Source organism: Rhizophagus irregularis, chromosome 4, assembly GCF_026210795.1.
Source record: "Rhizophagus irregularis chromosome 4, complete sequence".
NCBI classification, from domain to species: Eukaryota; Fungi; Glomeromycota; class Glomeromycetes; order Glomerales; family Glomeraceae; genus Rhizophagus; species Rhizophagus irregularis.
The window spans coordinates 1,384,208-1,401,457 of NC_089432.1; the positions used below are offsets into that span (position 1 = coordinate 1,384,208).

Genomic DNA, 17,250 nt, shown 5'->3' on the forward strand with positions numbered 1-17,250 from the left:
TTCATTTAAGGTAATTTAAAAACTTTTTTTATTTGATTCTTTAAATATTATTTTATATCATTAATTCTTCATTTAATTTTTTTTATAATAAACTATATTGACTTTGTAAAGATATAATATATATACTATGAAATATTTAGTTGTAAATTCTCATTTTATGAGTTACCAAATTTGTACTCCCAAAATGTCTTTGATCAATATTTAGAATTAATTTAAAAGATATTCTAACGTGCTCATGAATATTTAATACTATATTATAATGCTTAAGAGATATTCTATAGTTTTTTTGCATTTGAATAACCAGTTTTGTTTATTTTTTTAATTATAATTTTTTTACTAAGTTATGATTTCTAGTACAATACTGACGACCATAATATTTAAAATTGACAAATAAAGTTTCAAGAAATCTGTGAATAAGCAGTAAAATGAAATATTATAAAGAAAGTGATATATTAAAATTGTGATAATTTTCACGCTTTGAATCCTAACCTATGTCCTACCTAATCTAACGTTAATTCTAATTCCATAACATGTACAATATTGTGTAAAATAAGTAATTTCTTTATTATTAATTTAAATTTATTGGTCACAACGATTAATAAAAAAATGTATTCGAATAATTAAAATAGTTTGTATTTCAAAATTAATAATAAATCTTTCAATAACACCAAATAAAGTTTACTTAAGTTGTATGTTTATTTTTTCGTCGATTGTAATTGAATAAATATACTGTAAATATAATATTCACGAGAGTAGTTTATTAGTAAATAGAAGAGAAATCAGAGCGCAATTTATCTTTTATAAAATAAACTTTACAATAAAAAGCAAGACGTAATACATCAAAGAAATAATAAAAGGAAAAAGGAAAAGTCCTATGAAAAGTAAAGAAAAGAGTAAATTAGTAAGCTCGTTAATATGTAAAAGTAAATATTGAACCAGCCGTTTTGATCAAAAGTCTAGGATTAAACCCTAGATTTATCAGGGACAAAATATAAATCAGATATGAAATTAATTAATCCATGTTTTATCTGGTCCATGCACTGTTGATTGCCAAAAATTTACACATTATTATAAAAATTAGTCCGCGTTATGTTAAATTATATGCTCAAAAAACATCCGTATAAATAATGAATCGTGTAACATGAAACATTATTATAATGGAATTGTAATAGTCACTGATATTTACAATTTATAAATATTTATTTTAATGGATAATTTGTAATAAATAAGAAAATATATAATATAGTAACAAAAATAGTATATCAAGCCTTAATATCCTTTTTTAATAATATCAGATATAGATTTAATCTGATTTACTAATTATTGCTAGAGCTCCGAATCAGGTCAAACGGCTGTCGAGGTCATGTGCACGTTCCGATGGCCAATCTATGAAAATGTTTGTGACTACCGATTGTGATAAGAATTTTTTTCGAATTTAAGACAAAACCGAAGAGAGCAAATAAAAAATAATTAGAAAAAAATCCGTTTTTTAAAAATTCGATGGTGACTTTCCGGTTCTTTTAAGACCTTATTTTTAATAATATTTTTTTCGGTTTTTTAAACCAGATTTTCAATAAATTTAATTTTTTTCTTATTTCTTTTGTTTTTGTTCTTTTCCCTTTTAGGTTTGGATCGGTGATCGAATTGATGTTGCTATGGTGAGCGCCTTTTTTTTTATTTTCTTTTTCCCTAAACTTTTTTACCTTTCAGGTTGGATCGGTGATCGGATCAAAATGAATACATATATGTATTCTTTTTTATTTGAACAAGTTTTCAATCAAATTATTTATTATTATGACCCAACATTTTTTTATAATTTAATGGCCAAAATCTCCAGAGAAAGTATTCAAGTTATTTGATTTCACTTCACTTCCTAAAAAATCATTAGTTTCAACTTATTAAAAGGGATGATTTACAGATGAAAGAAGTCTTAGTTTGGGAATATTTATTAAAATAAATGGTTTTATTGCAAAATCCAACTCTTATTTCAGATCCTAATACTTGGTCAGATAATGATTTAAACAATGGAAAATACTTTGCAATATTGTTCACTTTTGATCTAAGAATTCTTAAAAAAATGTTCGTCCTTATAAGAAACTAAAAAAAACAACTTAATGGAGATTTATTAAATTCTCATTTAAATCCTGACAGTAAACCAGTAGTAAACCATCTGATAACATTTTACTTCTTAAGAGCTGTTAAAAATTATGAGAATATTGATTCGAAAATTGTATTGTTTCAGTTATTTCAAGATGAATTAATAGGACAGATAATAATAAATTTGCTCATTTAAGAGAATTAGTATAAATTTTTATTATTATTAAAAGGAAGTCGAGATGGATTTACCCCTATAAATTATGTGATGATAGACTGTTACTATTACGTTTATTAAAGTAAGAAATTCTTGGTGGTTATAATTCTTCAACATGGTTTACTACTACTTTATATGCACATATACTGTTTAAAGATTGTTTTATATTTTCTTTCAAAAACCAGAATAATTAGGTATTTGTTATGTAAAAGATGTAAATATGCAGTATATTCAAAACAATAGATTTCGTTTTGGTGACGATCTTGCTATTTATGCTTCTACGCCTTAGAGATGGATACAAATATTAAGATGCGATTTATTATCATTCCTTTCTTGATAATGCCAATGAATCGAAATTTCATTACTATCTCTAGAATCTGACTGGCACTATAGTATGGCCCCGAAAAAATACACAAAAACTCACAAATGAAAAAGAGATGAGATTGTGAGATAATATAAATATTTTGCAACAGCATTAGTATTAGTCATATTAATAAAACATTTTGTGGTGAATGTAGTTGAAATAATTCATAAAATTTTCTTAACAATAGAGGCTAAGATATATCTTTCAGGTTAGTATAAAAATAAACCAATATAATAATTAATTATTGTTTATTAGATAAAACAAGAAATAAATTATTTTAAACTTTCTCATTTATTCGTATTTATTTTGATTTATTTTTGGACACATGGTAATAAGAGGAACAAGGAATGAACGTAGGATTCTCTACCAAATTTTAAATTCTGTTTGTTTTTAACGTGTTAGTTGGTTTACTTTAACTTAACATATTTAATATAGAAGATTAAATTTTTTTAATTTTGCATCTATAAAAATTTGAATTCTGTAACGTGTAGCATGTCTCCGTTATTGGCTATATCACGATTTTTCGCTAAAATGGTCTAATATGGTCATTTTTATTGACGATATCATAATTTTATCGCTAAAATTATGATAAGTTAGTAAATTTAAATAAATTAATATTTGCTCATGTACAGCCTATTTTCAGAATATTATTTGTGTGTACAATTCACTAGTAAACGGTTTGAGTTCATTGATCTCGGTGCGAAGCAACGGGTGTTGCTAGTACTTTACAGAAACTTCAAGATCGTAGCGATGGCTTAATGCAGTAACTGCATATGTAATTTCTTTACGATGGTCACTGTGTATTTATAACGCAGTTACTGCGCATTAAGCCATCGCTACGATCTTGAAGTTTCTGTAAAGTAATAAGTCGGTATTCAATAAGTACGAATTTTCAGTTCATTGGTACTCTCGGATTTTGCTGATTAATTTATTTGATATAAGTCAAATATTTACAATATTAAAGTATTTACATTTAAATAAAACATTTAAATAATATAATATTAGAAAAATTTTCGAATTTTAATTTAATTTCTAACACATCTACTGTATATATAGAGATACTTGGTCACACATTGAAATTATTTTTGTTATCGTTACAAAGGAACATATTATTAAGATGAAACATCTAAGTTAAATAACAAATTAAGCGTTTATGAAACAAATGGAGAACCACGCGAAGTGTAGTATAGACATTTTAAGAATGCGTAATCCATGACAAATTAAATTATTATTTTTTTATTCAAATTATAAATAATACGAATAATTGCTAGTGATGCACTTATAAAAGTTAATGCTTGATTTGCAATTTTGCAATTAAAAATTATTGATTACCATATGTTGGTAAATTCTTCTTACAAAAATATATGTATAAACGTAAATTCATGAAAAATGTATTGCATTATGTCATAGTTATCGCTATGTAAATAATTTTATAAGCTGTAGAGCTATTTGAATTTTTCTAATTGCATGATAGACTTTTCCAAAGCATCCAAAAATAAACAAAGTTAAATTTGCTAAAGCGGACAAATCTAAGTTCTCAACACAGATTTAAATTTAAAGTTAGGTTTATTTTCACTTCTAAACGATAACACGACGCGGAGTATGTTAAATAGTTAGATTGATTTACTCAACCGAGTTAGTTTAAATATTTGTATAATTGATATATAAAATAACGTGCTTAATAAATTACATTATGTAAAATTTCACCTGAACTGATTAAATCTTTTTTCTGAATAGGTTGTGAAATTGTATAGACTAAAGACTAAATCACATCAAAATTATATTTAAAGTTATACTATCTTGTTACTATTTATTACTATTTTGTCACTAAATATACGTTTCAGCAAAATAATTTCGTGACAAATTCATTTTTTTGTATTATAGAGATCTCACAATATAATTTTAGCATTTTGGTCGACGGAACTAGATAGAAAAACGAAAAATATCTAAGAAAAGTTGTTCATAAGGTATGGAAATACTTGCATATTAATTTTTGTAAGAATAGCTTGAAATTATGGGTAGTTATAATAATATTAAGATGAGTTCTTGTCTTTTTTTTCTTAATTTCCAGGTGTAGCTTGAATATTTTTTCCGTAATAACACTAGAACGGTTCTTTTTGTAAAATTTCAGTGTTGATACAAAATAGCATTTAGTGACATCTAATAGAATGTAATTTAATCTAACATCGATAAGAAATAAGTTGCATTCCTGATGGCCAAGTAGGTCTCTTTTACTCCTCTATATAATTAATTCCAAATCAAAATGTAGAACTGATAAACACAACCTAAATTGAAAAGGAAAATCCAAGAAAATCAAAGAGATAAGGAGTTCCCATACCATAATCTACCTTCTTAATATCCCACCTGTTAAAAGAAGAAATTATACAATGAAGGATTCAAGAACCTTAAAATTATTACATAACAAGAATCCTTAACTTTTGTAACATGATGCTAATATTATGAATAAACATATTTACGTGACATTCAATACAAAATGGCGCAATAATTCCAAAAATATGTAAAATGAAATATTGCAAATATTGCTTGCTCTTGGCCAGTTATTAACTTACAACTGTTTCTCCTGAACACCGCGTAGAGGTGGCAAGCTTCGTTCAGGGTAAAAAAGAAATCACTTACCTATAATCTTATACAACCAGTTTATAAATAATAGGATTTAAAAAAAATAATAATAATATTTGGGTTGTTAAGAACAAAAATTGAGCAGAGACGTTCGGACATATAGATATATATATAATATAACAACATTCACAACTTGACCAATTCTATATGTAAACTGTGTTTTTTTAGTTATGTTCTGGCCCCAGATACGACTACTTATGCACATGTGCATCAAATCAAGAAAGAAAATTATAAAAGAAAATTATTTACATAAAAATCAAAACAAATAAAAAAAATGCACATGTGCATCAGAACAAGAAAGAAATTATTTTTGTAAAATCAAAAATAAGCTTTCTCATCCCCCCATCTAATTATTTGGTTTACATATATACACAATACGTACTATGTACATACATACATAAAATACGTACGTATATATACGTAATGTGGGAAAGTCGAACGAGCAATAAACACAGGTTTCTCGACTCAATTTTATTAGAAAAATTTGTTTAAGTATGGATTTAACTTTTTTAAAGTTTTTAACGTGAAGTTGGTCGTACCTATGGTTTAAAATGAGATGTGGAGTTGGTTGCACCTTACCTATTACCATACTTAACAAGAAAAAAATAAATAAAAGAAAAAGAAAAGCGAGAAGGAATAAAAAAGGAGAGAGGAGTTGAAGAGAATAAAGAGAAAAAAGTGGTTATTTTATACTATATTTTACTTAACCATGATGAGTCATGTTACAAACATGTAAACTCCGATAGTATAGAAAATAGACGTGTTTGCAATAATTTCTCATGTAATCTTGTATATGACGTCAAATTTTATATACTATTTCTGTGGGCGTATATCAATCATTACATCACTAACCGAAAAACCCATTACTGCGTAACTTATTACAGTATATTTTCGTGATGTACAATCGATGTCTAGTACCTCCAATATAAACACAGAATTATAAGAATAATAAGTAAAAATTTTCTTAAAAATCTTTTGAAACCTAACTAAATATAAAGGTAGATAATCTATTATCAATAACTTGAAATACTTCATATTCCTCTATTTCAAAAGTTTCTCTATTAATGATTTTCTTTTCATATGAATGTTGCTTGCTTTTACCAACAATATTATTAATAAAAGATCCTGATGATTTGATATACAAATCTTGTAACCAAAAATATGGTCCCTCATTTTTACTCCAAATGATTGCTTCCTTTTCAAAATTGACTCGACTTAATATAGGATTAAATCGATTTGTTAATGAAAATAAAAACTATTTGACGTTTTACATTGATAATTTTTTGTGGTTACGAGATCTTTCATCTGCTACCATTTTTGTACGACACCATTCTAATGGATTATATCCACAATCTCTTGGGTGTAATTATAAGAACAGTTGGTCCCTTATTATCGCAATGTTTATGGAATTTATCAATCCCAAAACCATCGCGACTAGCACGACAAATAACAGATAAGATTAATTTTAAAAGGTAAATCTTTAAAATGATAAGGTGTTCCTTTTTCTTATCAATCCAACTTGCTATTAATGCAACATCTGTAGTAATTAATAATCTTGGAGTCAAATATATATCTTGGCGGCAAAGCATTGGGAAAGTCTGGAGGCTGAATTTGAAAAATATAGTAACTTCATCATCGAGACCATCAGGAAAAATATTTTTAAAATATACAAAATCTTTTTTAGTTAAAACGAGAAGTAATGTCAGACAATTGTATAATAATATGAATGTGATCTTAGGAGGTTTATAAATCTTATAATTTACAGGTTTCGTTATATTGTTCCAAGTTCTTAGTGACACCTTCAAAAAAATCACCTGATATGCAACTTCGATGGTTTCTCGTGGCCCAAAAATTCAGATCTTCTACCAGGAATGTGCAATCTAAAAGCAACTTTTTTGTCATTAGCAATAATTGTGTTGAACAAATGCTAACCTGGAACATAATTAGATTCATATGTCTGTAAAGTATAATTCGTATTTCACTTCTTTAATAACAATTTTTAAAACAATATTAATGCTTCTTGTTAAGTATTTATTAAACAATTTATAATTTTCTTTTTTACATCTTAAAAACTATATATTAATAACTTTTTTTTTAAAAAAAAAAAGAGCTGTGATGCCATTATCTCTAAGTTTCCAACTCAAACTTTGAAAATCTCATTTCTTCCCTTTGATTTTTTTTACGATTCATTATACGCAGTGATAGAGCTGGTTACCAAATAGAATTTTGGTTATTCTCGAATTTACTTAAAATTTCTCTAAATTTTAATATAAGTACTTGCGGAAAACAGAATTATTAGGTGTATTTACGAGTAGCACACTTAAAAATCTACAAATTTTTGAATTTATTTTTATCCAACAATTTGTTATATTAATAAACACCTTTAAATATTCATTTGAACTACTTAAAATATTTAAAGCGATATATTTTAATGATAGTTTCGTCCATTAAATCAATGTATTAATAAGGCGGCGCAAAGTTATAAATTCGATTTTCATATCACACATATCACAATTTGTCTTTTTTTTGACCCAGCCGTCGCCCGGGATTTTATTTTTACAGCTGTTTTCATATTATTCGGGACAAAGTAAAATTTTGAACTTGACATCCAGTCCGGTTTTTCGGATGAGGCAAAAAAAAACTAAGTCCTTCAGATAAATATAGACAGCGGCGGAGAAAAAAGAAATAAAGAAAATCGGAGCCATAAAAAGCATTATAAATAAAATTTATGGTAATTTAAATAATCATGCTTCTTATTCTATGCACATCCCTAAAAATGAAAAAAATGATATTAGTGTCATTTCAAACAAATAAACATCATCAAACCACCCGTTCTAAATTATAGTACTAAGTCAATGGATCGAAGTCGCATCTAAAATACATCATCATTATTATTGAATATTGTTTAAAACGCAATTACCAAAGATAAGAAATTAAACTTACCGAAATCGTTTTAATGTTTTTTTGAATATATCATATCAAGTCCAATATTTCCCAAGTAACTTGAAACGAAATATAGTAAACGAAACATAGAAGCGAAACATAGTATAATGCTCTCTCTTCATCTCATTTTCGACTCCCATTGTACCTTTTCATCACCGTTCCATTTTTGTGGAATTTGGATATGTACGCAAATAAGGTATGCATTTGACTCTGAGCTTGGAATTTCGAGGATCTTATTTGGCATAAACTTTCAGTGATTCAAGAAGATTTTTATCAATACGCAATATATTATAATCATTATCATTTGCGTACAATATTGATATCAATAGTTTATTTGCGTACAATTTTGAATATCGAATATCTATTATTTATTTGAGCATGATTAGCCAGTGATTAGCTGTACGATAATATAGATATTGTATGGTGTTGTATTTATATTGTATACTCTATTTATATAGGTAAATAGATAAACTGTACTGTACGGTCAGCTAAACTGTACTGTACGAAAATATTTTAGCCAATCATAACTCATTGTATACTTTTCGAATTTTTTTTATTTATCGTACAATAAAATCTGATTGGTGAATTCTCACTTCGTACAGTACAGTTTAGCTAACCGTACAGTACAGTTTATATGTATACTCTATTTATATTGGTTTACGTCACGAAATATCACACTAATTTTTCTTGCAACCTTCCCGCGGGCATATGTAAATTGTGTCTCCTTGAAAAGCTCTGTTGCAAGAATTAATGTCGTGTTCGCAGACGTGATCTTCTGGGTTTAAAGTACTTGATTTGATGCACATCTATCATTTGCAAATGAATGGGCAATGGGCTATTTATATCATTATATGTTGTAGTGATTTAACACCTTACGATTGTGGGGTAATACTGATCAAGTCGTCATTTGAGTGACCAATTCGGCCAAAATTAGCATGGCTAATTTTTGGCTGAATTATGTCCTAAAGCTGGCTAATTTTTCCAATTTGTCTCGTGACTTATTATAAAAAATAGATGTATCAAAGAAAAAAAAATAAAGGATTAAATTTAAAAAAAAAATAATACAATGAATTTTTATTTAAATTTAAATTTAAATATAACTAGATTAGGTTGATGTGTGGCAACTTCGTCGCCACCAGATAGATTATTGTCGAAAACATAAGTGATTAGGTCTTTGTTCATGATTATTTTATTTATTTTAAAAAAAAAATTGTAATTCCAAAAATTATAAAAAGTTTTGAAATAAATAATAGCAAATTTATTTATTTTTATTTATAAAATTGATAAATATTTTCGCAAATATAAAATGAATATTAAAAATTATAAAAGTTGCTACTGGTTAGATTTTTTATAAAAAATCATTTTATTCCCAAGATGAATTGTTTTTAGTTAGTAAAAAAAAAGAATAAATATTTTATTAGTGATTTGTAATAAATAATTAGTAATTAATTTAACAAAAATTTTATCATTTACCAAGATATTTACTAAATTGCCAATGTGATCTATTAGTATTGTCCTATTTCAGTCAGTTCCTTTCATTTCAAAGCGACAAAGCCACAAGAATAAACATAAATGGTAGAAAAAGAAGTGGCTTGATTAATAATATTCAAAGAAAAGAAAAATAATATTGTTAAACGAATGATTGTCAAAATGTTATTTACCAATAAAGTCACAAGATCAAATCTAAAATGGTAATCAATTTTAGATTAGTAAACTAATCAGGACACTATTATAGTTTAAATAAAATTAGTTAATTAAAAAAAAGGTGGTTAAAATAAAATTGGTTAATTAAAAAAATTGGCAAAAAACAAATTAGTCATCGGTAAATATGCTGATCTACAAATTTTTCCGCATTTCCCATTAGTCACTGGATGATCTGCAATTTTTTTTTTATAAAAAATAACTAATTCGTAAAAAAAGTTACAGGGCCTCTTCAGAATCAGTATCTGAATCAGATACTGAATATAATACAATATAATAATAATGAACGGTCATTTAGGTCACACAAACTTCTAAAAAAGGTGATTTTTTTTGGAAAAAGGAAATTGTTTATTACACTAAAAACGATGTACATATATAAAATTATATTTGTTAAGGTAACACAAATCTCTTGGTGGACCATCCTTTATTATATCATGTTAAAAAAATACAGTACTCAATGAATAGAGATGTTTAAATGAATTATGTATACTCCCATTATCTCTTTATTTACTAATTGACTACTGTATATTTTATCTACGAAATTTAAACTAAACATACAACGTAAATAAACCAAAGACTATAACTAGGAAAATGAAAGTCTGTCGCGTCATACTTGCAATACATCAATACTTCGCATGGGCCATACCACAGGATTTTATTGGTGGAAATTTTTTGTTGCCACGGTAAACTTGCAAAATGTACGTCCAATTACATATTTTTTTGTTTTCTATGATTTTAGCGTTAAATCTTTAAATTTTAATCAAATAAAATTAGTTGTTTAAGAAATATTAGACAATTCTGATATTTTAATGCACATTGCAAAATATAATTTTGAAGTTTGAAGAGTAATGTAATTGTTTAAATATCAAATATCAACCAAAATTAACAAAATACAATAAACCAGAAAGATCAAAGAAAACACAATAAAAAGTGATTAGATATTCCCAACAAATCAAGAAAAAACACAATAAAGGTCGCTTAAATCCCAACATAATAGTAACCAAGATAAAGAGATACAATAAGGGTTAAATTTCATGAACAAACCCAAGGAATATAATCAAAAGCTGGAATCAAATTACTCCTGAAAAAAAGAAAGAGAAAGAGAACGTTAACAGTGCTCTCAAATAAAAAAAAAGCCACAAATAATAAAAAAACCAAGAAACTCACACTTGCGATTTAAAAGTCAACCCGAAACCCCAGGTGTTCCTAAAAAAAGAAAAAGAAAGAGAACATTATTAGACTCAAATAAAAAAAAAATAATAATGAAACTCACCTTCCTACTTGCGATTTAAAATTCATATCAGGTGTTTCACAAAAAAAAGAAAGTTAATAACATTTTCAGGCAAAAATAAGACGCCAAAATAATAAAAAACTGAATCACCTTTCTATACTGAAGTCCAGTGTTCCTAGAAAAAAAAGAAAGAACGTTAACAACATTTACAGACAAAAAGAATCAAGAAAACTGAGCAACTCACCTTCTTACTTGCAATTTCAAAGTTCATAGTAAAGTCATAAAAAAAGTGAGCGTTAATAACCTCAAATAAAAAAAATGTGAAAATAATTAAAAAAAACAAGAAACTCACTTCTCCCACTTGCGATTTCCGTTCCTTAAAAGAGAACGAAAAAAAATAATATCTCGTGTACCGTGAAAATTACTGGCAGTGTTATGATTTTGTGTTAACCCATGAAATTTTCCTTCCTTTCATCCGCTGACGTCACCTCACTAATTACCTCTGCTTTTCACCGTACATATAGAAAGTCCTTTGCTACGCTCCAGACAATAATGTAAATTTTATTTGACGTTATTACAGGTTAACATCAAAAGATTTTTGGTAGAACTTACTACTAATTTTTGCTCATTAGTTTTTAATAAATACAAACTATTTTAACTATTTTGATTACCGTATTCTTCTGATCATATGATCATAAGCACCACAAAACTTTAGTACATCCATGCTTTAATTGCTTTACCTTATTTATACTCCCCTATTACGCCAAAACTCAACGTTCGGCATATTCTAAAGGTAAAAACCTAGAATAAAAATTATTTTTTATTCAAAATATAAAAAGACAAAATTTATTTCTCACCCGACCCCCTGAATTTAATATACAAAAAATGACGTCATGCCGATCATTTGCCGATCATTTCCAAAAAAGGAACAACGTAATTTTTGACGGAAAAAATTATTTTTTTTAAAAAAAAATAAAACTTAATATAAGCTTCGTATAGCCTTCAAAGTTATGGCTCATAGGTAATTTTGCCTGCTCTACAAATTTACTTAATACCTTAGGAAAGGTTATAAATACCATTTTTGATATTTTGACAATTTATGACTTGGGGATGAGGAATATCGAATCTCACCCAGGGTGAGGAATAAATTCACCCATATAAAAATATTACAATAAAAAAAAAAATTCAAATTTGAGTGGTGCTTATATTTTTGTTTTTCAAATTTTTTTCCGAAAATTGGGATGGTGCGTGGGGTTTCTAATCGAAAGAATACGGTATTTGAATAATACATTTTTTTATTATAAACCATTGTTATTTGACTACATGAATTAATTGAGTGACCCAAATAAATATAAATTAATAATCAAGAATTACTTAGTTTAGGCATGGTATAGGGTTAGGACATAAGTTAGAATTCAAAGTGTGCAAAATTATTGCAATTTATAATATATCATTTCTTCTATAATTCACTTTACTGCTTATTCACAGATTTCTTGAAGCTTTGTCAATTTTATATTATGATCGTCAGTATTGCACCAGAAATCATGATTTAGGAAAAAAAAATTGTAATTCAAAAAAAATAAATAAAACTAAGGTTATTTCAATGCAAAAAAAGTAGAATACTTTTAATATATTAAATATTCATAAGCAAATAGAAACACATCTAAATTAATTCTAAATACGAACAGAGACATTTTGGAAGTGCAAGTTTGATAACTTACAAAATGAGAAATTATAACTAAATATCTCCATAAATATACATTATTAAAAAAAGTAAAAAAAGTTAAATGGCGAATTAATATTATAAAATAATATCCAAAGACTCAAATAAAAAATTTTCTAGTTTACTTTACATGAATTATTCTCTATTCTTTAGTAGCTTTTCTAATTGATTCTGAGCATCTTGATCTCCTTGTTCAGCAGATTTTTTATACCAATAAATTGCCAGTTCTATGTTTTTAAAGATTCCTTTTCCATTTTTATACATAAAAGCAACATTACATTGAGCATCACTAAATCCTAAATTCGCAGCCTTTTGATATAATTCAAATGCTTTTTGATAATTAATGTTAGTTCCAATTCCGTTAATATAACAATATCCTAAATTATTTAATCCATATGGACTTTCTAAATTTGCAGCCTTTTGATATAATTCAAATGCTTTTCGATAATCAATGTTAGTTCCAATTCCTTTTTCATAACAATCTCCTAAATTATTTAATCCAGATGCATTTCCTAAATTTGCAGCCTTCTGATACAATTCAAATGCCTTATTATTGTCAATGCTAGTTCCAATTCCCTTTGCATAACATATTCCTAAATTATTCAATCCATATTTATTTCCTAAATTTGCTGATTTTTGATACAATTCAAATGCCTTTTGATAATTAATGTTAGTTTCAATCCCCTTTTCATAACATTTTCCTAAACTACTTATTCCAGCTGCGTTTCCTAAATTTGCTGATTCTTGATACAATTCAAAGGCCTTTTTTTTGTCAATATCAGTTCCGATTCCCTTTTCATAACATTTTCCTAAACAATTTAATCCAAATGCATTTCCTAAATTTGCAGCTCTTTGATATGATCCAAATGCCTTTTGATAATCAATACTAGTGCCAATTCCGTTATAATAACAATGTCCTAAATTATTTATTCCAGATATACTTCCTAAATTTTCCGCCTTCTGATACAATTCAAATACCTTTTGATAATCAATGCTAGTACCAATTCCGTTATAATAACAATGTCCTAAATTATTTATTCCAGACATACTTCCTAAATTTGCCGCCTTCTGACATAATTCAAATGCCTTTTGATAATCAATGCTAGTACCAATTCCGCTATAATAACAATATCCTAAATTATTTATTGCAGTTGCGTTTTCTAAATTCGCTGATTTTTGATACAATTCAAAGGCCTTTTTTTTGTCAATATCAATCCCAATTCCTAAATGATTAAACGCTCCAAGTAAAAAAATAGAATTGGAATTATTTTGATCACTCAATAACCAATTATAAATTTCTTGTAAATTGATATTATGATTATTAAGATAATTAAGAATATTCTGTTCAAGTATTTCATCCCCTAATTTTTCACAAAAGTCAACTAACTCATCAACCACTATATTAAAACTAATATTAGTCTGACCAATTTTTAATGTTTTTAATTTATCAACTACCTGATCGATAGTTGGACGATTATCTGGCTCACAATTCCAACATTCTAAAAAAAAAGATGATTATATTAGATTAAATAATGATATCTTAATAATATTCAAAACAATGCTATTTACCGGTATAAAGGTTAATGTAAGCAGTAGGTGTGTCAGTAAGTGGTGTTTCTCTAAGTCCTTGTGAAATTTTTACAATTAAACTATATGATGACATTCCTTTAAAAGGTGGTTGACCACTTGATATTTCCCACAGGAGTACACCAATACTATAAATATCACTCTTTTTATTTAAAGAGTATTGTTGAAAATTGAATTTTTTTGGGTCAATATATGGAACTACACCAAATAAGTCCGATCGTGATTTATATGCCTCATCAATCCTTTTTGATAAACCAAAATCAGCCAACTTTATGATATTTTGATGAATTAATACATTTTTAGAGTGCTATTTAATATGAATATTAAATAAATTGATTAATTAATATATATAATATAATATTAAATAATAAAATGTAAATGAATTACCAAATCACGATGAACAATTCCTTCATCATGTAAACATAGTACAGCATGGGCTAGCTGAAATGCCAGATTAAATTTATTATGCCAAGTAAGATTATGAAAATGTTCTTTCAAATACTCTTGAAGAGTACCGCTATCAGCGTATTCCATTACTAACCAATATTTTAAGGAGTTATCATTTTGGTTTTCTTATTAAGGAAAAAAAAAAAATATTATTTTAAATATTATGAAGTTAATATCATTATCATTATTATAAAATTTATCATACGTGTTGTAATGCCAAAGAAACGAATAATATTTTCATGGAAATCCACTTCGCGCTGATGTTTAAGCTAGGTCGTAAATAAATTTTAAATTAAAAGTCATAGTAAAGGAGGAGATATATAATATGCATATTATGTTGTTTATTACCTCATTAACAACTTCTTTAGTTGTAATATTATTGAAATTAAAAAAAGTTTTCAACGCTAAATAACTATGAGGACTTTTCCAGTTAGCACGGTAGACCTTTCCGAAGCTTCCAGAACCAATTTCCTCAATATTTTTAAAATGATTATATTCGTAATGTTTAATATAATTTTTTGCAATAGCTTCTTCAAGCCAAATAGTCCATTCATTATTTGAATCTTCAGTGACAGTTATTGGTATAATAGGTTCTGACATTGTTGAGTTTGTAGAATTTTTTATTATAGAAATTAATTTAAGTTTAATTTAAGTTTAAAGCTAAATGGGATTTTGGTATTACCAAAACGTAATCGTGCATTAAAATAATTAAAGTAACCTGTCGATCATTTTGAGTGAAAAAAAACAGAGGCACAGACGATTTTTAATTTTTTTTTACATTTTTTAAGGAATATGATCTGATATAGTAATTGTCCAAAATGAAGGACAATATAGTAATATGCGCTAAGAAAATTTGTGGTCACGGGTGGTTGTCGTCTTCCCCATTTACCGTAGTAACACCACCAATTTTATAATTAAAATTTTACCCCACGTGACCGGTGACAGTTAAGGGGTTGTGAAAAAAATAATTTTGGAAGGCAAAAAAAAAACTAAGTCCCTCAGATAAATATAAACAGTGAAAACGCGGTGGGGTGTGATGCCGGTGATGAATATTATTAGGTCACGTGGGGGTAAAAAAATTTGGTGGTAATACTGGGGAAGATCGTCTTCCCCAGTATCACCACAAAATTTCCTCCCACGTGATTTGACTGATTTAAATTTTGATTGGCTTATGTTACACATAAGACAAAAAAAAATGAAAAAAGAGATTTTTTTTCTTAGGATATTATAATAAAAAAATTTTATTTCGTTACAATAATCTTCAAAGGTCTGTTTCATCTATCAAAAGCGTTAAAATTACGATGTAAAGTGAAAAAATCCAGCTGCGATTTTACATATTTTTTTTTTTTTAACAACACGATAAACATGAAATGTAAAAGAACAAGATACACGTTAAACTCAGATACACTTTGAAATTGAACTATACTAAATACAGCCAATCTCTCCGTCCGTGCGCATCGGTCAACACCCGGTCACGCCTCCACCCCCCTTGGAATACTACACTACTACTACACCTCTAATCTTGCCTCTACCCTTTCCACGGTACCTCGTCCACTCTCCTTCATCATCTTCTTCGTCCTCTACCTCACTCCTATCCCCTTGTTTACCAATAACTCGCTTCTTACCCTCTTTTACAATCTTTGAGAATATTTAAGCTATTTTAATAAAAATTAATATTTGAGTACTTAATTCCATATGCTGAACAATTTTACTTAAGCCTCCTAGACTTATTTCATTTATCAAAATACTGAAATTACACTATAAAATTGAAAATAATGTAAGTAATTTCATTAATGAATACCTGCTTTTCACAAAATTTTAAGAAATGGGAGAGAATTTTGTTGTAAAATAAATCAATAAGGCTTATCACGCCACATAAGTCACGTGAGGGAAGAAGATTTGTTGGGAGCTCCTTTTAACCTAGAGTCCTAGAGCTTGGTCTAGATTAATATCTTAAATCCCTCTTCTTTTAGTTCAAAAATAATTATCAATGCCACATATTTTGTGAACATTTATCTTAAAAAATATTTTAGCTTTTTTTTCGCGCTCGATAAAAAATTTAAACTTTTATTTTAAAAAATGCAAAAATTATACATTTCATGTACTTAAATATTAAGGAATAAAAAAATAAGATGTACTTCCGTGCATAATTATTAATAATATAGCCGGTTTTTAAAGAACTTTACAAACCATAATAAAATTTTATCTTAAGTAAAAGGCTTATTTGAATAAATGCAAAATAAACAATATAATTTACAATAGAAAGTAAGACGTAATAACTAATAAGTTCCGATCAATAAAAA

General features: G+C 27.1%; 1 protein-coding gene across 1 annotated transcript; it reads right to left on the minus strand.

Moving 5' to 3' along the window:
* Positions 1-13,048: 13,048 nt before the first annotated feature.
* OCT59_023676 (uncharacterized protein) lies at positions 13,049-15,547 on the minus strand (the record flags this gene model as incomplete). Its single annotated transcript, XM_025308905.2, has 5 exons — positions 13,049-14,412; positions 14,483-14,807; positions 14,888-15,072; positions 15,153-15,216; positions 15,296-15,547. The coding sequence occupies 5 exons, from the start codon at positions 15,545-15,547 to the stop codon at positions 13,049-13,051; spliced, it is 2,190 nt and encodes a 729-aa protein (XP_025172296.2).
* Positions 15,548-17,250: the final 1,703 nt, after the last annotated feature.